Source organism: Diorhabda sublineata, chromosome 6, assembly GCF_026230105.1.
Source record: "Diorhabda sublineata isolate icDioSubl1.1 chromosome 6, icDioSubl1.1, whole genome shotgun sequence".
In the NCBI taxonomy this organism is placed as follows: domain Eukaryota; kingdom Metazoa; phylum Arthropoda; class Insecta; order Coleoptera; family Chrysomelidae; genus Diorhabda; species Diorhabda sublineata.
In genome coordinates this window covers 9519626-9545342 of record NC_079479.1, presented here as the reverse complement: position 1 = coordinate 9545342, position 25717 = coordinate 9519626, and the positions used below count along the sequence as shown (strand labels likewise).

The 25717-nt window shown below is 33.2% G+C and overlaps 1 protein-coding gene across 1 annotated transcript; it reads right to left on the bottom strand.

The window, feature by feature from the left end:
- Positions 1-897: 897 nt before the first annotated feature.
- LOC130444901 (digestive cysteine proteinase 2-like) lies at positions 898-20026 on the bottom strand. Its single transcript, XM_056780262.1, has 11 exons — positions 19906-20026; positions 19578-19674; positions 17986-18206; positions 16791-16914; positions 13895-14019; positions 12792-13013; positions 10891-11073; positions 8823-8955; positions 6200-6308; positions 2387-2574; positions 898-1124 (listed from the first exon to the last, which is right to left on the bottom strand). The coding sequence occupies exons 1-11, from the start codon at positions 19958-19960 to the stop codon at positions 938-940; spliced, it is 1644 nt and encodes a 547-aa protein (XP_056636240.1). The 5' UTR covers positions 19961-20026; the 3' UTR covers positions 898-937.
- Between the last annotated feature and the right edge of the window lie 5691 nt (positions 20027-25717).

Below are 25717 nucleotides of genomic sequence, written 5' to 3'. Positions count from 1 at the left end.
ATGAAAACATTAATTCTAATATAAAGAAACGGTTAGACATATTCACTGCACGAAGTTGGCGCTGTCAATACTACAAGCGCATAGTTCGCGAAGCAAATTACGACAAGTTTAAACTTGCATCGCTCTTTTCGTTATAGTACCTACTATATTGTTTTGAACAGTTCATCTTCTTTTGTGAATGGCGCAGCCGATTCCGAAACAAACATAACGGAGCTGGCATCTGCGAGAAAATTTTACCCCTGATCGCTCACGATCCTTTGGTACCGAAGAAAAATATTTACTTGAAAATACTGGTGACGGATTTCGATTTTTGGAAACTAAACTTTCTCGTCTTCTTCTTACAACGCCGTGTCCCTACGGAGGTTGGCGATCCAAATGGCTATTTTCGCACGAGAAACCACAGCTCTGGCAATTTCTCGTCTCAGGAAGGTGTAATCAAGAAAGGAATTTTTGTGGGTTCCAAAATTAAACAACTTTCCAAAGATTCGACCTGGACTACTTCCCTGAAAATTTCGAAGCAAATTTCGGGGAATAGTTCTATCAAAATATCGCTCAGATGGCCAAGATGGAGAAGAGATTTTCAACTGGAATACAATGAAAGCAATTACCAAATAATGGTACATATCTTTATTATTTATGATTGCTTCTAGTTAAAATAGTTCTTTCTACCCCTCAAAATCAAATATCCATAACTTTATTATTATTATAAAAAATTGGTGAAAATAGAAATGCGGGGCTTCCCTTAAAATAGTGGATGATGAAATAAAACGGCAGTAATCTGAGTATTTGGATTCAGGATGTCATTTTACATAAGAATCACCACTAATAGGGCCGAGGCTTGATTAATTTTCTTTCTGTAGACCAGTTCTTAGTGATTTATTAAATGAAACAATCATATTTATTTTACAGTTTAATTTATTTATTCGTATTTTTAACATTACATTGTTACGTATGTAGCTTGGGTCATAACTCCGCAGTTATTATCTCTGGCAGACATTAGAATGTACCCATCATTGCCCCAATAAGTGGACCAACTATTTTTTATCAACCAATAATCTTCTCCATTCATTGTACCATATCCAACAGCGAGTACTGCGTGGTTCAAATCGTCCGCACCGTTGGCGCTAAAAATGAAAAATCGAATTATTCATAAAGATTAACGTTGAAAACAAAGCTCAACATTTAAGGTCAAGGTTATTTTTTTCGCGAAACAAACATTGTAAAGATAAAAAATGTTGTATCTGTGTATGTACTAAATTTGTAATTTTCACTAAAAAAACTATAGTACGAACTAGATGCTAGGCTGAAGTAGTATCTACATTGTATTCACGACTTTCTTGCTTAGCAAACATAACAAGAGACAATTTTACTCAGATATTTAGTTATGTCAGTTGTAACATGCCAGTCTTCAGATTCCTGGTTCTATTTGAAAAAGATACGAATTCAGTTTTATTATATGTTACAGCATAAGCTCCTTTTTATTCAAATCTGTTCTACCTACTCGTTCCTTCTTTAGTAATTTTCATCTATATCCCGTTTCCTTTCTATTTTTTTTTTCGCAGTTTTGCCAGGTTGGGAGCTCAACCAAAGATTAAGACGATACTCCAAAAAAAAAGACACCAACCAATGCAACTCCAACTACTGGGTTTCCAGATCTTCCATCTTTTTTGTATTAATTTTTAACGTCGATCGTTAAGAAGCTAGTGGCGTCCAATTTAACATTAATTGTTCACCTCATCTGAGTACCAGTTATTTAAATACTTTAACTAAAGCCGAATACCACTTCCTGAAAAAGAATCTCCAGCCGAGGAAGTGAGGTTATACAATGTTACGTAAGATATTTGAGTTTATCTACGTTTATCTCACAAAGAATCGAGACATTTTATTTCATAATTATTGATATTTTTTAATACTATCTCGCTTAAATTCTATACACTTCTCTGCAAGAAAAACTTTGAGGTTAAGAAAAAAGAAAAAGTCGCTGGGAGCCGGATCTTGTGAATACGGTGGGCGATCAACCAATTCGTGAATTTTAGCCATGGTGATGAAAAGAGTATGAGAAGATCCGTTTTCTGAATGGAAAAGCACTCAACGGCCGCTTTGTTGCAATTTCTTCTTTACATCTGACTATTTATATACGAGGATTGTCACAGAAGTAACTGGCTTGATCTAGAGATGGCAGTAATTGCTGATTGGAGATGCCACGTTATTTAGTATTTGTTTGGCAGTTATTAATAGTGAACGTTTCCATCGAGTGTTTGACAATGTTTCACAGAGATAAAACCATATTTTTGCGTCGTTTGATGAATTCATGAATACAACGCGACTGATACCTCAATTTCGTTCAAGTTGAGTACGTTTTGATAAACAAGTAATTTATACATACCAATTTTCGTCGTAATATACACCGTTAGAATAGAAACGGAACGTTTTTTGACTTGCATCTATGGAGACGCTTATTGGTCCTTCCTTGAAAATTGCTAATCTATGTGCATTTACATCGTTAACTGTAACGTTCACCCATCCAGTGATGGATGCCGTTTTATTTAAACCATCAGCGTGGCAATACCCATCCTACAAAAACCATAATTATAAAAAAAAACTTTTTTCCGATGAACCAATAAATAAAAATCCCAACAACTTTAATCATACCAAACAAATGAATCACATTACAAGGGTTATCTGAAAAATTTTCGACTTTAATCTGAAGAAGTCACCAATTATCAATATACGCGGATTTATTGATATCTAGTTAGCGTAGACCAGTTTCATGCATAAACAAAATATTGCGTTACCATAGCAACGAACAATAACTTATTAGAAGTGTCAGTGTAAAGTTTGACGTCAAAAAAGTAAACCAGAGTTACGTAGCAATAAATTAAAAGAAAAAAGATGTCTACCGAAATTGTGAAAATCGAATAATTGGAGTATCGAGCCATCAACAAGTACCTGTATTTAAAAGGGTTAAGAGGTAAGCAGATTTACGAAGATATGCTTAATACCGTTGGTGATCAATGTCCTTCGTATGCGACCGTGAAAAATTGGAATGCAACTTCAAAAGAGGTAAATTTTCCATTGAAGATGATGACCGAACGGGAAGATGTCCAGTTTCTGTGTCAGTCCCCGAAAATATCGATGCAGCTCATGACATGATTTTATCAGACCGTTGAATTGGGCTAAAACGGATATCTGAAGCACTGAATATTTCATACGAACGCGTTTATCATATAGTTCACGTCAATTTGGACATGAGAAAAATTGCTGCAAAATGGAGAATCTCCAAATGTTTGAGTGTTGACCAAAAGCGTGTTAGGGTAGAAGCATCGCGTTCGATCTGTACTCGATTTGTAAACGATGTAGACTTCTTAAACCGAATTATTACTATGGATGTGACTTGGTACATTTCTACGATCCAGAAACAAAGCAACAATCGATGGTATGGCAACAATCTGGTCAGAAATCTGCTGGGAAATTTCCTGCTTCAGTTTTTTGGGATTGCCATGGAGTAATCATGATTGATTTTTTGGATAAGGATAGAAAAATAACTGAGAAATAACTCTTCGGGAAAACAATTAAAGAAAAAAGACGCGGAAAGCTATCCAAATGAGTTTCCTTTTCGCAAGACAACGCCCCTGCACACAAATGATTTAGGGTTTGAATTACTGGAACATTTCTTTCCTCAACTGAAAAAAAGTTTAAAAGGTCGTAAATTTCCTTCCAATGGGGAGATAATAAAAGCTGTGAACGTCTGGTTTGCAGAGGAAGAAGAAACATTTTTTTTGAAAGGTCTAGAGACGTTGCAGATTCGGTGTAATAAATGTATCCAATTAAGAGGAGAATATTTTGAGTAATAAAATATTTTGACATTAAAATTTTGTTTGGTTCTATAGTAGGCTAAGAACTTTTCAATATATCCTCGTAAGCTCAAGCTCTAAGAGATTTTCATTTGAATTTCGGTCATTTTGGATGCTTATTTTATTTTAAAAAGTAATTGTTTCAGCTAGATTGACGACGAGTGATGGTTGAAGAGATAAATGATAATATTTGTAATATTCCGATTGAAGTTTTATGCATGCGTGAGCTGATATCGAATATACATTTTCCAGACCTAATATTGTTTGAAACTGAATCTATCATTTGAACCTGTAATGGGCGAACCTACTCCGAAAAATGCAAAGATAATTCAGTAGAAAATGTGAAGGTGTTCGTTTTTTAGGATGGTCATTGTTCATCGACTATGGAAAGGTTAAACAATCACAGGATTTGAGAAAATCCATTAGAACAACGCAAGTTCTCGCGTTGCTACGGTCATCTGGACTAAAACTCGCCCAAATACACTTCTCTTGTAAACAAAAAATGTCATACGATAAATGTCTTGTTTCTACTGACAGAGCACGTTTTAAACCTGTTTTTGATCGTATTGATCACGGATAAAATAGCTGAGAAAGTCAACATAAAGAGGATGAAGCCAACGCAGACGACGTATCAATATTCACTAACAGAAAGAAAGAACTAGAAAACAGAATAGAAAAGTTGTCTAATGAAACATATAGAAGATAGAACTAGTAAAAATATCAAACATACCAGAAGAAATAACCGTGCCAATACAAGCACAGGTTAATAAGAGGTATAAGATAAGTTGGAAGAACAGAAGAAAAAATTTATGATAAGGTATCTAGTAATTAACAAGACAATATCCACGTATGTTCTACGGTATAGGGGAGGGATAACGAAATGTATAAAAAAGAGGTTAAGGGTGTGGGGTACTTTTTTATACAGCTCAGACTAAGAATATTGTTAATTACTTCTCGTAATTTAGCAGTTCTTAAATGTTTAACTATAAATCTTAAAGATAACGTACTACGTAAAATAATTAACAAGATTTGTGTGCAAAATCAAAATTTGGAGAAATAATTTACGGTTAATGACTTTATAAGAATGGGAATAGAATTTACGATATCTGTCGGCGTGTTGAGAAAGGTATTTCGATTGAAAGAAAGTCAGAATCACGTAGAAAAGCGAAACGAATGCCAAACAAAAAGAGAGAAGTTTGCTTAAAGCTGCTCACAGACAACTGGGAGTTAGTTTACGAAAATTGGACATAAAATTCGAAATCGATAAGAAATATGTAAGCAAAATTTTAAAGGAACAGAATGTAGTTAGGTCATAAATCAAAAAAATCGACACTCAAATGTTCTAAGAAGGCAACAAATGGAACAAAAATCAAAAAGTCTCAGTGGCAACAAGTTTTCGCCCGCTAGAGATGGTAGTTATTCGGTATACATTCGCCCTTCTGAAAATTCTGCAGCCATCAATTTTCCTTTTTTTTAAGCCAGTTGAAAGTTTTTGGTAAAATTTGAAGCGAAATGTTTATCATGAACAAACTTTGGCAAACGCCACATGTAGTTTTCCATAATTTGGAAAACAACAATTAGGAAAGCCAGGTGCTGATTCATTTACGTAAAACTTGGGTAATTATATTGAGGTCCGAATAACTAGATTCAAACAAACAGTTTGTACAGATTTTTTGTCTCATTACGAATAAGTACACTGCTCTTCTATGGTTGCGAATCGTAGGTGTTAGCCTACGGATTGAAACATTCAAACGTGTGGATTCAAGACACTGCATAATTCGACAATCGCTCAAAAGAAGCTCGTGTCGATTGGTGCAAAGAATTGCTGGAGCCAAATCCAACAAAAGCAAATCCCAGTCATGGTCCCTGTTTTTTCTGCACAGCTGGAAATGTCGCCACTGTTCCATTAAAGCAACGTATAAAGGTCAATTCTCGATAGAACATCAGCATTTGTTTACCAGAGTGCAGGGGAACCTATCGCCGAAGACGAATCAAACAAAAACGTTTTAGAACATTCAAAACTTTTAAGATATTCGTGAACAAGAAGATATTGAGAAAGATATTCGAGAAAAAGGTTGGTATGCTTGATTATGTTGCGCAGAATAGGTAGGAACCTAGTCATATTCTTGGAATTATTAGAAAAGTGGTTATTTGTGGAAATAGTATATTCTGGTATAAAAAATTGATATTAAATTCACCATTTCTTATTGTTGTACTAATTGATCATTTTTTGCAACTCTACTGTATATTATAGCTGTTTGAATAAATTATTATCATTCTATTGAAGAATTTTATGCATTTTTATTGGTGTATAATAGTCGTTTCATCATTTATTTCATAATTACCTGGCCTATATAAGCTCCATAATCACTATCAAGGGGAATACCTCCATGTTTTAAAATCCATTGGTAGGATCTGAAGTCTTCTCCGCCATCACAACCATTGTTACCGTATCTGAAAATAAGATAAATTGTTATTTAAGCAAATTATATAATAATCGAACGCTCTGAAATATCTGGATTTATTGGGACAACCAATAAACCGGAGATCGTCTTTCAAAATACAGTTTGTCTATTCTTTCGTGGTTTTAACGAATTTATATTTCAGTTTTTAGAAATAGAGGTTTTGAAAAAAACTATTTTTATATACGGTAAAATGTCTTTTGTGTGGCAAATCGGACAAAAAGCTATAGAGAGAGTTAATCATAATCAACGTTTCGATAATCCAAGAACAAACTTGATAAACAATGTTTATCATGGAAAAACTAAGAAAAAATACACAAAAGCATTTGATGAAACTGATGCAAGAATTACAATGTTCAACAGAGTTAACCCCTAAGCATAATATTCCCTAAGATTAGGTACAGACATTGGAGATACTTGAAAAATATTTCTGATCCTTCGTCGTAATCAAATTATTTTATACCATGTTGTTTTTTGGATACTTTCTCATTACTGATTTGATTAGATAGCTGTTCTAAACAATATCAGATTTCAATAGAATTGATTATAAATTTTTATTTTTACCCTTAAGGAGAGGCAACCAATCATACATTTTATAGTAGAACTGGTTGTCGAATTACATGGAGAATACTATTTATAGTTTCCGGCATCGCTCGGTAGACGGCGATAAAATCGTGAAATCATAGAATAAGTATAAGTATTGAAGTTTCATTTTAAAAAATAGATATTTTATTTTAGGCGCTACTAAAACACGTTCAGAGGAAATAAAACAACAAAATTGAATATTCTGGGGAGGCGTACTTCATATTAGAAAATTGATGTGCATACATATATTTCTTATTTTTCTTTTCGATTGTTCAGATGATACGAAATACAAATAAAACATACAAATTCAGCATTAGAAAAATATAAAGTGGTAGTCCTAGTAGAATAATTCCACTTGCGTCCTCTATGTCAGAATGTCCAAACTACATTTTAAATTCTAAACAGCTCTCACTATATAGTAGAATAGAAAGTAAAGTTTGTGTCTTGTCAAACAGATGGCGCTGGGTAAATCAAGAGAAAAAAATTGAATTTTCACGAAAACCTTTGCTCTAACTCAAAAACTGATGTGATTTTCGGAATGTCCATAAGAAAATACATGAGAGCCGTAGTCCTAATATGTAGAAGAAGTAATGTTATACAGGGTGTTTCTAAATTGCGACAAAGTTCCGGAGGTGATTGCTCGTATGAAATTGAGATGGATCTATTCTATTTCTTTTCCTCAGATCACCCGTTTCCGAGATATCACCCTTAAAAAAGTGAGATTTTATTTATTTTTCTCTAAATTTTCAGGAAAGCTACAAACTTGAAATTCTGTTATTTCGTCCACTCGCAAAGGACTAACAAGAGGTATTACTCCAATATTCCCGTTATATTATACGGGGGTGAAATATACAGCCTCTACTTTAATTTCTATCAAAACTTTTCTCAAGATGAAGTTTTATAGGATAAATAAAATCCTTGTTTGATTTATGAATATTTTTTATTCTAAAATTTTTTTATCAAAACCTATAGCTGTACAGAGGGAACAGAATATCGGAAAATTAATTTTTTATGAATTTTCCCTTTGTTTCGAATTTTTCTATAAAAAAGCGGTTACCTTTTTTTGGAATCCGCAAAACACTTTTATGTGGAATTTTATTGGATTCAAAATTGAATTGAATTAAATTTTGCTTAAAAAGTCCAAATTTGATGTTTTATAACTCTCCTCGTATAATTACAAAAAAAGGTATATTTTTTTATGTTCTTCTTTCGATTTTTCTATATTAACTAAATTCACAGTCCAAAACTATGAACTGTTTGTTATGATGTCATATTTAAGAAAAAGTTTCCCTTTACACTGTATAATTCCTTTGCAACCGATTGCTCTCAAAGTATTGGAGTTATTGGATTTTTTACACCACTATGTCTGAAATTTTTTGAAAATTTTCCAATTTTCTACAAAAAAATTTGTAAATATGTAGATTTTGAAAATCGTACGAGTTTTTAAATCAATGGTATGATTTTCCTGATAATCTAAGTTTTTCGAATTTTTCCATGTTATAAATTTTTCTGCTAAAAACAATGAATATCTTTTTTGGAATCCCATTATCCAGAAACCCCTTTGTGATAAATTTGATGGAAAATTTTTTTTCTATTTTCGTTAAAATGTCGAATTTAGTTTCAAAATTTCAAATTTGATGTTTTATAACTCTCCTTGTTTGATCATGAAAAATCAAATTTTTGTATTATATTTTTTTATACAGCACTTCTACCCCTTGGATTACACCTTTTTATTTAATATTTTGATGATTTTTCAGATTTCTCCAAACTACCCAACACCCTTCGAAATTAATCCGTCATAATACCTCAAGATATTCGATAACTGTATACTTGTAAAGTAAAAGACAAGTTAGATGAAAAAGAAGAATGACTTAACCAAACTATGAACCTATCTAATATCAATATATTTCTTTATACTTACCCCCACGAGCAGTCAACTAATGCTTGTTCAGACAATCGAACCAAATTTGTTCTATTATTTTTTTTCAAAAACAGAGCTCCTTCTAAGTGTCCAACGGTAGCAAAAGACCAACAAGAACCACACACCGCTTGGTCTGTAAAAAATTTCAAATAGAGTAATAATTAACCAAAAATAAAATTTGTATAAAATTTGAATGAAACGTAGATACACGTAGAGTAGGAGTAAATGGTACAAATATATTTTATAGAGCGAGTTTCCCAATTTGGGGCACATGCCTTACAGGGGAGCAATTTAATTTTTAAGGGTAACAATTCGAAAGATGATTTGCCACCAGTTTAACCATTTCGCTCCAAGTCATTTAAATCAAATGCTAGATTTCGATGTCAATTTTGATTATTAGGTGTAATCTGGCTTGCCAAGACCAAAATGTGTGTGAAAAATCAATAGATAAAATGAAAATTTACTGATTTTTGTAAGGTTAGGTTAGGTAGGGTCAGGTTAAGATTGGTTAGGTTAGGTTAAGTTAGGTTAGGTTAGGTTAGGTTAGGTTAGGTTAGAGACTGGAATAAAAGTAAACTAAAATAATTTTCTTTAATCAAATATTTTAATTGGACTTAAATCTATAACTTTTACATTTGAAAATCTTTTTTGATTTCTTCTATTAATGAAATGAATGGGTCTGTTTTTGAGTCAGAATTACGATATTCTCGTCGCCATGTATATATTCTATGATTCTGTCATCCCAATCTTCTGAAGGTACATGCCAATCGCGGAAAAATGCTTTCATCCAATTCTTTGGATAGGAGCCCCATTATCAGAAACACATCTTTCTTTGTGATTGATCCACTCATTAGTGTGTTCTTCATTGCTGAGGCATCGATAGGCTAGCCGCCATCTGTATGAATTAGGCTACCTGGAGCAACGTGCTTTATTCAGCCCATGCGTTAATCATCATGAGTTTTCACATACAGATAAATCTTGATGAGATCTATCGAACAAAGTTAACCATGGTTCGATATATGTTAATCTTTCAGAGATAATAGCCACTTCCGGTATCTCCGGAAGTAAATGTTTCCGTGTAGAGCTTCGTGATGATCGTTGTTGGGGGGCTCATCATACTCTTACCAAATGTTTTATATGTGTTACACAGGGGGGGGGGCATAAGAATTTTAGAAAAACTGAAAAGGGCCATGGCCCAAAAAATGTTGGGAAACACTACTATAAAGGTAGTTTGATATAAAAGGTAGTTACTTCGTAAACCTGTAGATATTGTTTGTTTCCTATACCTTTCAAGTGAAAATTTGAGGTTAACAAATAGAAACAAGTCACTGGAGACCAGATCTGGTGAATACGGTGAGCGGTCAAACAATTCCAAGTGCAATTCGTGATTGTTAGCTATGCAGGATGAAAGTGTCTTCAAATGTGGTTGTTCTTTGGCGATCCCTATTTTGATTTATCAAACAATGACTCTACTCTTATTGTTTTATCTTTTTGAAGATATGAAGATAGTCAGTAACATAACCTCATGATCATTCTAAAAAACTGTCAGTTTTTTGCTCGTCTTTGGTTTTTTTTAGAGCAAGCTCACCTTTTTACAATACATTTAAGGAGTGTCGAAATTGAGTTCGTTTATTGCAAATTGGTTTTTTGATATGCCGAAAACTTTTTTTATCAGTTCAACCTTGATGCGATGGTCGTCCAATACCATTTGGTCAATTTTTCCGATGATATTGTTGGTTTTTGCATTTTTGCTTTACCGATCGCCAATACAGTGTCATTTGATTTCAGCTGCCCATTCGTGTAGACGTGATTCCTTCAAAAGCAAATATTTAATGACAGCCCTATACTCAATTTTTTCCATTTTCAGAAAAAAAATTTTCACAATACGACTTTCAAACAAAAACCAAACGTCAAAGTGACTGAAATCTTTCAAAGCATACACATCAAGCCTTATAAATACAATGTTTTTTTACAAAATATATTAATTTTCCCGTGAAAATTATACTGCTTATTTTAATATAAAAATTATGGCGATTAAAATTACCCCTTTTACTTTCACTAAAATTACCTTTCACTGGTGTAACAGCTCCATACAATCTCCAATCATATTGTTCTGGAAGATCCTCGCTATCAACGTTTTTGTAAGGGAAAGGTTTCCCGCCATTGTATCCTCCATTTGGAATTCTACCTCTCAAAATTTTCATCTCTTCGTTAGTTTTATCGGCCAGATGGTTGACAGCCAATGAATATCCTAAAATAACAAATTTTTATTATTAAGAGAAGTTGTTTACTAATTTTAACAATAGTGTTAAGTTTAAATTTTCGCGCCTAAATCACTGAGCATAACGGCTATTAACACCAGTGGTAACTGTGATAAACGTTCCCCCGCGGGTACGCAGTGGGTCAAAAAAACAACCCTTTTGTTGGATAAATCAAAAAGTCCCAAATCTAAGATAAAGGTTGTTTTTTAGAGTTGTGGTTTTTTACTTTGGTAGCACGCCAAAATGTCACTCATTCCAGTGGCTGTGTGGGCAACCATTCGCTCCTGTCCTTTGTTTTTGTCAGACACTCAATCCAGTTCAAACAAGTTTTCGATAGATGACTCATGAAGATCTGAATGTAAATTCTGAGCGATCAATTTCAGAAATTGTGAACGTCTTGTTACAAATTAGCACAATTCTATATAGCCATTTCTTTTAAAACGTCATTTTGAAAACAAAAGTGAGAATTTTGTCGCAAATGCGACTGAACGTCTTTTTGAAGATTTCGATTTCTTAAGAAGTTAGTAATTCAATTGCAAAGACTAGTAAAAATCATACTATTGACCTAATCCTCCCTGCCGCAGCAGAAATTATTTCTTGCATGTTTGGAAAGTAAGAGGCAAAAAGAATTAAGTGATAATTCGCTGGAACTGATCATTTCTGTACGTGACATTTTCCAAGATAAAATATTTGTTGTGTAAGCCACTTAAAACCTCGACAAAAAGTGAAGATATTTTTGAATTACCGGAATCTTTTTTTTTTTCGAAAACCAGTAGAAAAACTGTGTATCAGTGTGTATGGATTACGCTAAGGCTATGAAAGGTCACACACAATTTCAACTGTTCACTCACTGTGTCCTCTACCAAGAGGCTTTAGCGTCATCTCCCTTAAAAGATATCCTTGATCAGAGTGTGAAGATTGTCAACTTCATCAAAACTAAACCTCAAATTTCTAGTGATTTTAAAATTCTATGCCAGAATATGGAAAGCCTTCACGAGAACTTTTTGCTACATCAAAAAGTACGAGGAAATGTTTGGTTCCGTGTATTTGAGCTTATTTAATGGATATTTTTGAAGAGCACTCAACATCTGGAATTTATTTAAACCATGTAGTTTATCTGATTTGTTTATACTGTTGCAATGATAAAATTATTACTTTCTATTAGAAACAAATAGAAAATAACAAACACGTACCATTTGAAAGATTACACAAGTTAATAGAAAAAATATATCTGATTTAACTGAGGTCAATACTCGAACGGGTTAGCATTCGAATGTATTCGCATGAAAAAGAACTTTTCACCAACTTGATTCGTGACCAGTTTAATGTTGATGCTATGAACACAAACTCTTTTTTGTTAAGACTTAATCTTGTTTCTTCCAGTATTCACCATCTTGAGAAGTAGATGTCCATTTTATGAGAAATCGAGAGGTATCCTTGAAGTTGGTTTTTCAACCTTTGACCATTTGACTATTTCTCAAAATGACCAACTCATTGAAATCTCGCGTTGAAAAACAAAAATTTGATTTCTGGTACTACATTGTTAAATTCCTGGATCCGTATTGGAAAGAAAGGAACTTTCAAGTACTGCTGTTGAATTTCTTGTTAGGTTTTCCACTACTTTTATGTCTCTTAAAACATTTTCCAATCAGTCTAGCGCCTGGCGTATCTCAAAATCTAAACGTGATAAAAATTTATTTCAACTTACCTCTATTTTGTCTGTTGACAGAATTAATGAATCTGAAATTTTGTCTAAAGATATCTTTCCTCATGACATGCTCGTTTACATCGGAATATTGTTTGTTATGTGCTCTAATGAATTCATTGAAATGATGATCCACGTGTTCGGATTTTTCCGGTCGTATAAATTCGCTCATGGGATTTATATTGTGAGAATGTTGGTTACCGGGTCCCGGGAAACTTCTACATTCTAAAATTAAAAATAACATAAAATAAAATTGATGAAATATCATCAACCGCTTCTTCAGGTTTAGAAAAACGTTGACATCGCAAATTATTTTTGATCTATTGGAATAAGAAGCAATCATTCAGTGCCAAACAAGAACTGTACGCCGAATGACCCATAAACTCGACGTTTTAACTGTTCAAAAACGTTTTTGTTTGAACTGATATTTGAGAGCTCGCGTTGTTACAACATGTCCAGTTATTTCGGGAATAGATGACACAGGATATTACAAGAAAAATACTGGAAGAATAGTAGACAGAGAAACAGAGGTCCAAGGAAGAACTAGAAGGACGAAATCAACAAAGCTATTAAGAAACAGTTGGAAAAAACTACAAACTACCACAAACAAAAGATAGAAAGGAATGGAAAGAATTTTGGAACAAGATTCTATAAAAGAAGAAGCTCTGCCCTACGTCTTACACACTCGTAAGGGTAGATAGACATAAGGAATAAGGATATTTCTTGTAATGCAGCCAATATCAATAGTTACAAGAAATGGTGGCAAATTTGTTGCTAAAGATCTACAAATAATGTTTGAAGGCCTTTCACACAAATGTTTCGTGCGCATCTTCCCTCCTGGATATGAGGTTCTACGTTCCAATAATGGAAAACTTTGCTTTACAATGTAGCTTTGTCTATTAACTCCTCCATCATGTTTCTCCACTCTCCAAGACCTTGTTGAGTGTAACTAAAGGGCGACCAATTTAAATCTAGCTTTCGAGAAAATATTTACGTAACTTTTCTTCAATTTTCTAATGGTTCACGAATGTCGCGATCACGAATTTTTAGTTTCATAATTGATCAATTAATTTGTGATTTCGGGTAATAAATAGCATAAAACTCACCATAAAATTTCACATCAAATACACCTAATGGAAATCCTTCTTGGTAAATCAGGTAAGAGTCGTATTCTAAATAATAATGATCGTAGTGACTGCCAAGAAGAGTATTATAACCTTTCATGTCATATCTGAAAAATAGAAATACGTTTCCTTTTGTTTTAACCAAATTTAGTATGATAGTTTTCATAAAAATTCGTATTTTCTGTTTATCTGGGGAACAGAACGAATAGAATAGAACAAATTCCTATTTGGTCATATTTCAAAAAATATAAAATCAGTCATATGATAGAGCATAAGCTCCTTTTTATTAAAATCTGTTCTACCTACTCTTTCCATTTTTAGTAATTTCCAGTTTCCTTTCACATTTAATTTCTTCCCGTATTTCTACAGCTGCTAACTTGGAGTTTCAACCGGTACATCGCAAACAAACAAATTCAACTCAAGTACAACAACTGGGAATTCAGTTGAGAGCTGCAACCATCCCACATCATTCGAGAAATTCAATAAAACCTCTGAATGTATTCGAAATCGTTCTCTACCTATCTAGACTTTAAATCGAAGTAAATTTATTCCTTATATTCGCTTTATTTGCTTTTTTATTGTATTTTTGCATTTCCTTCTGTTTTAACCAAATTTAGTATGATAGTTTTCATAAAAATTCGTATTTTCTATTTATTTAGCGAACAGAACGAATAGAATAGAACAAATTTCTGTTTGGTCATATTTCAAAAAATATGAAATCAGTTTTTTCATATGCTAGAGCATAAGCTTCTTTTTATTAAAATCTGTTCTACCTACTCGTTCCATCTTTAGTAATTTCCAGTTTCCTTTCACATTTTATTTCTTCCCGTAGTTCTACATCTGCCAAGTTGGAATTCAACTCATCTCCAACAACTGGGAATTCCGTTGAGGGCCGCAACCATCCCGGATTTCCATAAATAATTCATAACTGCTTTATTATTTTTTCAATAAATTTATTTGTTGCTGAAACTTTTTCTATTGTTCTTAGCAGTGAATATTGATTTGGATTATTGTGTCAGGGGATAGTTTTAGATGTATTTCAAGTTTTATTAATAGCATAATATAATTCCAATGACATGTACCATATGGTATTCATGCTTCCTGACTTTTCCAAATGACCTGGTAAATATTTAAGTACTTTTCACACATTATAATTATATTTTATAATAATTAAACTCAATTAACAAATATTTATAATGTAAATTACACAACTTGATAGCCGATAAAAATTTCTGTAGAACAATCTGATTTTTCCACCTAATTCAAACTTTAAGTATCTGAAACTACTTCACTGATTGTATTGTTCTATTGATTACGATGTTATCTGTCAGTAACTGAGACAATTTTTTTGTGTTTATTTTGGAAAATTGTAATATGAAATTTGTAAATTTCTACTGATTATAATCTACGAAAGTTGCTACTCATGTTTTGAGATCTGGCAACACTGATGTGCATATGTCTAATCTGTTGTTGACGGTGAACGTACTCAGTAATAAGATTGCTATTGGGTTGTTAGACACTACAGAAAGTTCATCATGGACAAAAAATGAATTTTGACGTAGATTAAACCAACAGCGATGTGCCGATCCAATCGCTTCGACATTTGGTGATGAAGCACCATCTGGTCGTACTTCGCTACAGATTTAATTTCGTATAGATCGTCCAGTATCGAGGCATACTTACCACATAATTTGACAATCGTTCAAAAAAAGCTCTTATGAATTGGTACAAAAAATTGCTAGAGCTTCTAAAGACATCTGTAAGAGCGATGGATCTAATGCATAAAAACTCGAAACTAAACAACAATTGATTGTTTGAGTCTTTCTAGACGAACCAAAACCAACAAAAGCTGTTCGCGCACAAAGAATTTCCAAGCTGTTTTTTCGTTCCATTATAGCAACGTCTATATTCTGAATGGTACACCAGAAGTATTCGAAAAAAATTAGGGAAACCAATCGCAAAAGACGAATCGTCCTCCATCACGACAAGACGAGGTCTCACACATCAGTTCAAATGAAAATGTTTTTAAACAGTCATCACAATAAATTGATGGGTCATCCGCTTTTCAGGTCCTTGTTTGGCATTCAATGATTACTTCTTATCCCAGCAGATCAAAAATAATTTGCGATGTCAACGTTTTTCTACGGCTTAAGAAGCGCTTGGTGCATTGAAATCTCATATTTTAGAAGTACCTCAATCAGAATGTAAAAAATGCTTCGACAAGACTTCCTGTACTGTTTCTAACTATGGTGATAATAAATAAATATACGTAATATCAATATCATTTATAACCAGTCTTGTTATTTAATAGCCCCTCCTCGTATATGAAACTTATGTATCGTAAAAATCTCATACATCGTAATTTACAATCATTAGGTGATATGTATAAAAGTTGATTCAAGAGAAACGTCGAGTAGAGGTGTGTAAAGAGCTCCTTGATCTGCCAAAATAAATTTATCAAAACAATTCGAACATGGAAAATCAGTAGCTTGATAAAGAGCAATTACCAGAACTCGTCGCAAAGAGACATCGATTCGAGCAAAAAATCTTGTGTATTTGGTGGAATATATAATCGACTAATGATCCAAATTAATGAGGCTTTTTCGTAGTAGTAATTTGATGCCTTAATGGAATTCAAGTATCCAATGGAAGCCCGGAAACAATCATCTATGTTTTGGGTCCCTATTAGGATCGAGTACCGTCAAGACTCGTGGCAATAAATTAAATTCAAAGGAAATATGGAGAATTTTTAGCATATAAGTCCAAAGAATGGTTTTATTAAGGTTTGAAGAAGCTTACTGAACGTTGGATTAGAATACGATGAAATATACTTCGAATATTATGGCTTTTTTTCTGTATGAAAACTGATAATACTCACTTTACTGGTATAGGTTGATTATTACTGTCGTAACGAACCCACATTGTGTAAACATTTTTCTTTTCCATTTCTTGTACTGTTAGACTCCATATTTCCATTTCTGATTCACCCTCTCCTTCAGTACCTACATTAGAACCAAAACATTTGACGTTAACCACATATTATTAAATATTTAAAATTATTTTTAATTCGAGACAAATTATTTCCCAAATTTTCATAATAAGGATTTTTTACTGTTGGTAAACACATGGTAGCAGTATTTTCTTGTTAGCCTCGTTGTGTACCACGTTAATAGTAATTTTTGTTAGTCAGAATAAAGTTCAGTGAGTGAAGAAAGATTGAACAACAACATTGACTTCTCGACGAACAGTTGAGGTGGTTGAAACTGGTGCAAACTAGTCCGAAAAGTGCACCTAACTTCTTAGCCAGTCTCGATGCTAGAGGAAGACAAGAGCACCGGATCTGCACCTGGACATCTGAAACGACTTGTCGTTATACAGTTGGTACAGTTATGTTATAGGGCGGTATTCGTATTGGAGAAAAAACTGATTTCGAGTTACTGGACGTCTATGTGAATGCCGCAAGTCATCCTGCAACCTATTGTGCATCCATATGTAAATTCATGACAATGTCCATCCACACACAACACGTCTAGCTCCTACCTGGAAAATATGCTGTTCTACCATAACCTCCACACTCCCCCTAACTCAATTCCATCGAACGTCTTAGGGTCTCTATTCCAAGAAGACTTTCTCTTCAGCAAATAGAGTTACTCACGACACAAAAGCTTCTTGATGGTCTTTCTAATCTCTAGAACACCACCACAAACCAATCGCAGCATTTCCAAAAGATGTAAGGCAGTGGTTACTGCCAGAGGATACTATACAACCTATTGAGGTACTTTATTTTATACCATCGTACCAAATTTACAAAAATTGTATACATAATTTGGTAAACTACCACTAATCAAATTTCTGATCTTGCTTCATATCAACTAAGAAGTTCACTTAAGTAATTCTTTTTGGACATACAACGTTGTCATATTCACTAGATAAATGAGGATCATAGGTACAAATTTCGATGTCTATAAAGAAAAAATCATTTCTTTATTTCCAAATTCATAATGTACGCTAATGAATTTAAAAATATCTGTCTTCTTATTGATTTTAGATATACTTTAATGTCACAGATATACCTTCAAGTTGGAAATCATCCAATGATGGTAGTATAGATTGAGATTTAACTGGTTCTTCTTCTGTACCATTTACAAGAAAACATGTTATTTCATTCGAAACCTCTTCAGTTGTAAAAGGAACTATCTTAATACCGGTACCGTAGTCATCTGCACCTAATTGGTAAGTTTTTGCCATGCCATCGTAGAAATCAATTCGTGAGTTACCATTTGGACCATTATACCTGAAAATATCACTCATAAACATTAATAGAAACATAACCTTATTTTTTCTATAAAATAGGGTTATACAGGGTTGATGATTTATTTTTGAATACATATAGGGGAGGATGGGGGAATTGCGGACGCCGAGGGAAATAACGCACTACATTCGTACTATCAGTAATAATCAGTGTCTGTCTTTATTAATTATTAATCTTTAGTTACACATCTACAAAAACAATTTCACTTATTAAACGAGATCAAACAACAAATAGAATTAACCGTAGCGCTCGGGGTAAATTCGGACTGACCCTGGGTTAATTACGGACAGCATAGGGTATTTAGGGACTAAGTCCACAACATAGACAAAAATCACAAGGAAAGCCTTTAGAAAAACTTCCTGCAGTGCAGTTCTCATAAGCCCACTTGTTACACTTTGAACACATCTTTGAACAGTCTTCGGCGGGTAGATTACTGTACTTTTCCTGACAATAAATACATAAGTAATCAACATTTCCTTCATTTTCAAAATTATTCAGATTTCTTATACCCTTTGATCCTTTTGCTGTAAAAAGTTTTGATTTTTTTTAGCTTATTAGATGTAGTTTTATTTTCTTTTTCTTGAGCTTTTCTTTTCTTGTCTAGTTTCTTTTGTTCCTTTTCTTCTAGATTCTTTTTTTCCGGTGTGCTGGTAAAAATAATGGAATGCTTTTTGTTTACTGCCCGAATTTGTAGAGTTGGGACCTTTTAAATCACTAAGAGGTACTGATGAAAATTGACTTGTTTGAATTGTCGTACTTTGGTTTAAATCAGCTTCACTTATATCATTATTCTCATTTATTTCGTCTTGATCAGGTACATTGGGAACGGATTCATCGATAATGTTTATGTCACTAGAGGGCTAAGACTCTTGTTGAGATCTTAATTCACTAGGAATGCTGTTATTTAGCTACATCACTAATTTGAGATTCGCTATGAAACTCTCTTTGGTTGTTATGATCAGGACCCACATGGCTGGTATCACATAGAGTTTCTGGTGTAATTATATCACCGAAACTTTCGAAAGTGCCCTTGAATTTATCTTGATCAACTGGGAAAATTTCAGCACTCTTGAAGCCATTTACAGCTTTATCAGTAGACGAGCATCGGTTAAAAGCTTTTGTATAAAGACCAACAATATCAAATGCTGCGATTTTTGCTCCAGGATGGTTAACAAAATAGGTTTCACATTCTCTGTTGTATGCTGTTTTTAGTGGTCCATGAAAGGTCAAGTCTAATGGCTGCATTCTATGCTATGTATGTGGAGGCAATGTCAAAACATGGATAAAATTTTTACGACAAAACTTTCCGACTAATATGGCTCTCTACTATACTAAAGATTTATCTATACTAACCAAGCATGAAAAGGCTCTTCAATTTCTGCGTAAGGAAGATAAAGAACTCCCCTGACGGAATAGGATTCACTCCATTGTGGAACGCTGGCCTCGCATACTGAAAATGAAGAAAAAAATACCGTAAAAGAAAAAAATAGCAAATGATTGTGCCGTTTTCAGCGGCGTCCCATTGTTAAAATCAGAAAGATCCGATTTTAATGATAAAGACAAAATAGGTTCCAAGTTTGAACATTTTTTGGATGGAGTTTAATGAAAATTGTTATTATACAGTAAATAAAACAATTTAATTTTATATTCAATTCACTTTTGTTTCTTTATTGACGCTCACCTGTTGTAACAATGTACGTCAAGGAAATCAGAGTTAGTTTTAAATTTGAAATCATATTATCACAAGTACTTACACTTAAAGTACCATTGTTCAACGTAGCAGCTTCCTTATAAATAGAAATTGATGTAAAATATTTAAATGAAAATTCTGATAGCCCAGATTTATTAGAAAGATATCCATTGTTAGAGAAACGTTATCGATAAAGTATGTTATCGAATACAAGATCCAATCCTATATTTTCTGAATATTTTTCGTTATCTCTTAAATTCGCATATACAGACTGTTTCCATATTCGACCGACAACACAAAGAGATCTCAATAAATGATTCATTTTGGTTTAGGAACACGAACCCTTACAAGGCCTAGTTGCTGAGATATAAGGTGTTCAAAATTTTAAATCATACATTTGCCTTTTTAATTTACATTACATTTTAAATTCCACACAGTTCTCACTATATAGAGAGTAAAGTTTGTACCTTGTGGAACAGATGGCGGTAATTGAATCAAGAGGAGAAAATTTGATTTTCACTAAAACCATTGCTCAAACTTTAAATTTAGAAAAATGGCATACTTCGAAAGTATCGAAAAAAACACGTGGTATCATGTAATTTCTTATGGAGACTCCGAAAATCACATCAATTTTTGAGTTTGAGCAATGGTTCTCGTAAAAATCCAATTTTCGTGACTTTTCTTTAATTTTCTCATTTTGATTCAACCACCGCCATCTGTTCGACAAAGTATAAACTTTACTCGCTATTCTACTATATAGTGAGAACTGTGTGGAATTTAAAATTTAGTTTCGACATTCTGGCATAGAGGACGCAAGTGGAATTATTCTATTAGGACTATCACGTCAAATTTTTCTAATGCTGAGATTGTATGTTTTATTTGTATTTCGTATCATCCGAACAATCGAAAAGAAAATTAAGAAATATATGGATGCATATCAGTTTTCTAATATGAAGTACGGCTCCCCAGAATATTCAATTTTGTTGTTTGATTTCCTCTGAACTTGTTTTAGTATCGCCTGTCATATCCGCAACCCGTTATACGCATACATAAAATAAAATATCTATTTTTTTAAATGAAACCGTAATACTTTTACTTATTCTATGATTTTACGATTTTATCGCCGTCTACCGAACGATGCCCAAAATAGTCTTCTCTATGTAATTCGATAACCAGTTCTACTATAAAATGTATGATTGGTTGCCTCTCCTTAAGGGTAAAAATAAAAATTTATAATAAATCGTCGAATTTTTGTGTGACTTTAAATATTCTCTGCAATAAGTAGAAGTCGTATTGACCAATTTAAGTTGTCTAACAAAATTTTGGATATATTCAGTTTTTTTTTGAAAAACACACATTCGTGTTTTTGCCGTTGAAAGATTTGAAACAAATTTAGTTTCGTTGAACAGAAAAATGAAAGCCATTAAGTTTTTGTAAACTTGTTTAATAAAAGAGTTAAGAAAACAAAACGTAACACTCAGGTAATTAAAAAAAACATTCAGTTGTAAAAAAACTAAAAACTCGTTTTAAATAAAAGAAACAAGGAAATAAAACGTTATACTCTGCTAATTAAAAGTTACAAGAATACATTCATTTGTAAAAAAAGCAAAGGTCTATAAGTAAATTTAAATGTGAAAGTCCTACTCGTTTTTACAACACAAAACAACACGTCATTCCCTTGTATTTATTTATCTAGTTTTTTGCAAAGTGGAAAACACAAAAGTGCAATATTCTCGGGCATTTATAAGGTAGTTTACAATTCCAAAAGCACGAAAGTGTTACATTCATGATTATTTGTAAAGTTTATCGAAATAGATAATCACGAAACTGACAAATTCAAATGAATCTGAATAATTGTTCGCAAAACCAAACACGCGATAGTGGTAAATTCAGATATTTAAAATAATTGTTTGCAACGCCAAAAACTCGAAAGTGGTAAATTCAGATATTTAAAATAATTGTTTGCAACGCCAAAAACTCGAAAGTGGTAAATTCAGATATTTAAAATAATTGTTTGCAACGCCAAAAACTCGAAAGTGGTAAATTCAGATATTTAAAATAATTGTTTGCAACGCCAAAAACTCGAAAGTGGTAAATTCAGATATTTAAAATAATTGTTTGCAACGCCAAAAAGTCGAAAGTGGTAAATTCAGATATTTAAAATAATTGTTTGCAACGCCAAAAACTCGAAAGTGGTAAATTCAGATATTTAAAATAATTGTTTGCAACGCCAAAAACGCGAAAATATCAGATTCGTGCAGAGTCCGTGGTGACAGCTGGCATAGAACTGATTTTTCGCGAAAAATCGATTGACGTTCCGGCCAATTATGGCACGTAAACATATTCGTGAGTTTGGCATGGCTAATAAGGGTCATTTTAAGACTTGGGATGCATTTAGGTCAAAACGGTAAATTTTGCACATTCATGGTTTTGGCACGGGACCGACGATATTACTATATATTCAAATCTGATATTTTTTAAAACAAATTAGTAGTGAGAAAGTATCCAAAAAAACAACATGGTTTTTGAGTTTGAGCAATGGTTTTCGTGAAAATCCAATTTTCATGACTTTCATCTTGATTCACCCATTGCCATCTGTTCGACAAGGTACAAACTTTACTCTCTACTCTACTATATAGTGAGAACTGTGGAATTTAAAATGTAATTTGGACATTCTGGCATAGAAGACGCATTATTCTACAAAATGTTTCTTCTATATTCGACCGACAACTCTCTACCACAGATAAATAATTCATATTGATATAGGAATACGAATCCTTACGGGGCCTAGTTGCTCCTTAATAAAGTAATATTTTGACATAAACTGAAAAATTCAACCAGTGGCGCGCTGCCAGGTTAGTTGTCACTTTTACGTCCCTATTTTTTACGCCGCTGGAGCAAATTCTTTTTTAATTCTGCTTAAAATTGCCGGATTATTTTTAGTTAAAAAACTAATAACCGTTTAAGTCTCTAAACAAAAGTCTGCAAGCACATAAGTAATTTACGAATTAATTAATTATTCATTTAATTTCGAATAACGATTAAGCGTAAGTAGTTCAAAACAAATAAAAATTATTCATTATCTCAAATATTCAAACTGTTGGCCGCTTACTTCAATACACTTATTATACCGTTTTGTCATTGAAAAATGTTTTTTTGAGAATACATTTGGATGGGATTGAACAATTTCTGCCGCAACTTGAATTCTAGATATTAGATCTGGTTCAGGTTGGATTATTGTTGCGTACACTAAGGACTTCATATAGCTCCATATAAAAAAATCGATAGGATTCAAGTCAGGCAAATAACCTCAAATACAACTCTGCACTATATCGTTCTTTGTATCCGATCGAACTAATTTCATACATTCATGAACTGGCTTTCACCTTTTTGTGCTTTTTTTTACATAAAAAAGGGTGGCATCAAAATAATTTATTTTTAAATTTTAAGCTACTTTGAAGACTTTTTTCAGAAATACAACTTGATATAGAGTAAATTGACCCCAAACGTTATATTTTACGCTTCCTTATACGCTTTCAGCTTTCAGTCAATTCCTCTGCTAGACATCCTGTATAAATAACGTAATATACAAACAAGGGTTCGATATATTATCAGATTTGGACTTTCATTGCACTTAATAGCTTATAATTAAAAACGCATTATCAATTCCAATGACCCTGCAAATAAGAAATTGACCCATTTAATTAAATATGCGAAGTAAGTACAATGATTTCTATTTAGAATATACATGACTGATTATAATAATAATACTATATGGACTTCCACATTTCATATCCGCAGTTCATATTCCATTATCAAAGAAATATAAAATAAATATTATTATATATATGTTACCGGTCAAACCCGATTTCAGGACAAACTAGTTTTGTCCAGGCCAAACTAGTTAATTCTAGAATAAACTTCTTTGTTAATATGAATGAACCTACGTTAAGTCGACAAGCAGATCAAGGTTAGGTTAGGTTAGGTTAAGTTAAGTTAGGTTAGGTTAGGTTAGGACATAGGACAAGGAAGACCAAAAAAAACGGAAGCAAAAATAGGAAATAGTGGGAGGGAATCACTTGTTGTTTTCAGAAAAGTGTTATAAATGAATAAGTGTCTTTTCTAATATTTCAATTTTTTTCTAATTAGCGCACGTAAAAAAATTGAAACAGAGAAACAGATGAAAACGGGTGGGATGTTTTCAGATAAGTATGATAAAAAATATTTTCGAAAATATCCAAAGGCGAACTTGGAATTCTGAATTTATTGAATTCTAATTTGGATTTGAATTTTTTTTGGTATCAATTAATATACACCCCACAAAAATTATCGCATCACTCATTATTTTTTAAATAATTTTAATGTGTTGCCTGTTTTTCGAATTTTATTATTATTACTAATTAAAGCACCAATAGATATGCCTCTTGCAACATTTATTTTATATCAGTTTAATCTACAGAGTACAAAAAGTTTTATTTACCAAAACATAGAAAATATCAAAAAAATTGTACAAAACATCTTTACAAAAAAATGAACGGTGCTTAAACTAAAACCAGCCAATGAATTTGTAATAGAGTGTGTTGCCGCCCCTCGCTCTAATTACAGCTTCCATTCGTCTTGGAAGGTCTCTAAACACGTTCTGGACGTATCCTTGAGGCATGTTAAGGTCCGGGCTACGTGCAGGCCAATTCAGGGTGGGCACCTCAACCTCTTCTAAGTGATGCCGAACCACTCTAGTAGCGTGTGGACGAACATTATCTTGCATTAGCCCAGAGTTGTCACTGATATGAGGCATATAGGACACCACATGGGATTTTAGGATATTGGATATGTACCTGTCAGCATTTAGTCTTCCATCATTCACTGGTACTAACTCCGTGCGACTCTCGAAAGAAATTCCTCCCCAAACCATGATAAAGCCACCACCAAAGCTTTCAGTTTGACAAAAATTAACCTAACAGTGCCGTTCTCCACGTCGCCTATATACTGGTACACGCCTATCTGATGAATACAGATAAAATCTTGATTCATCCGTGAATAAAATATTGGACCAATCTTGAATATTCCAATTTGCGTGTTCTTCTGCTTCTCTCAGCCAATTTCGAACTGTTTGTAGGCTTATTCGGGCATTACGAGCAGCCAACAGATCTGTTTGCAGCCTTTGAGCAGTATGGCTAATTCTTAACGCCTTTACTTCAAATAACGATCATCCACTACCACCGAAGTTACCCTTCCGCGGCCTTGTTTTCTGGTTAGCTGACCTGTTTCTTGGTAGCGAATAACAACTCTGGATATGGTGCTTTTTTGAACTCCAATTACCCCGGTATCTTTGACTGCGGCCATCTTGTATGAGCGCGATGATTCTAGCGGCTTCTTCATTCGTCACATGTCTTGTTAAACGTTGAGGCACATCCATTATTAACAAAATGAATTCAAATTTTCACTATACAATAACACAATTTGCTTAGAAAGTTCTCGATCTCAATGCATTCTCCAAGATTTACTCGAGCATTTTTGCTTCCAGAAAAATATTGATATTTTTTTGTCCATGATAAGAAACCAGATATCTATTAAGTTAATACATACACAGATTGTCCCAAAAAACTTAAGTTAATTATTAAAAATATCCTAAAATACCAGTGATGCGATAATTTTTTTGGGGTGCGTAGAAAGGTTTTTTCTTCATAGGTTTCAACAGAGGCGACACTGTGAGGTTCTTCTTACTTCTTGAAATAATTCAAAAATCAAATTTGGCTAGTTTAGCATAACCGTTCAATAGATAAGGAGGGGACTCTCAATAGAA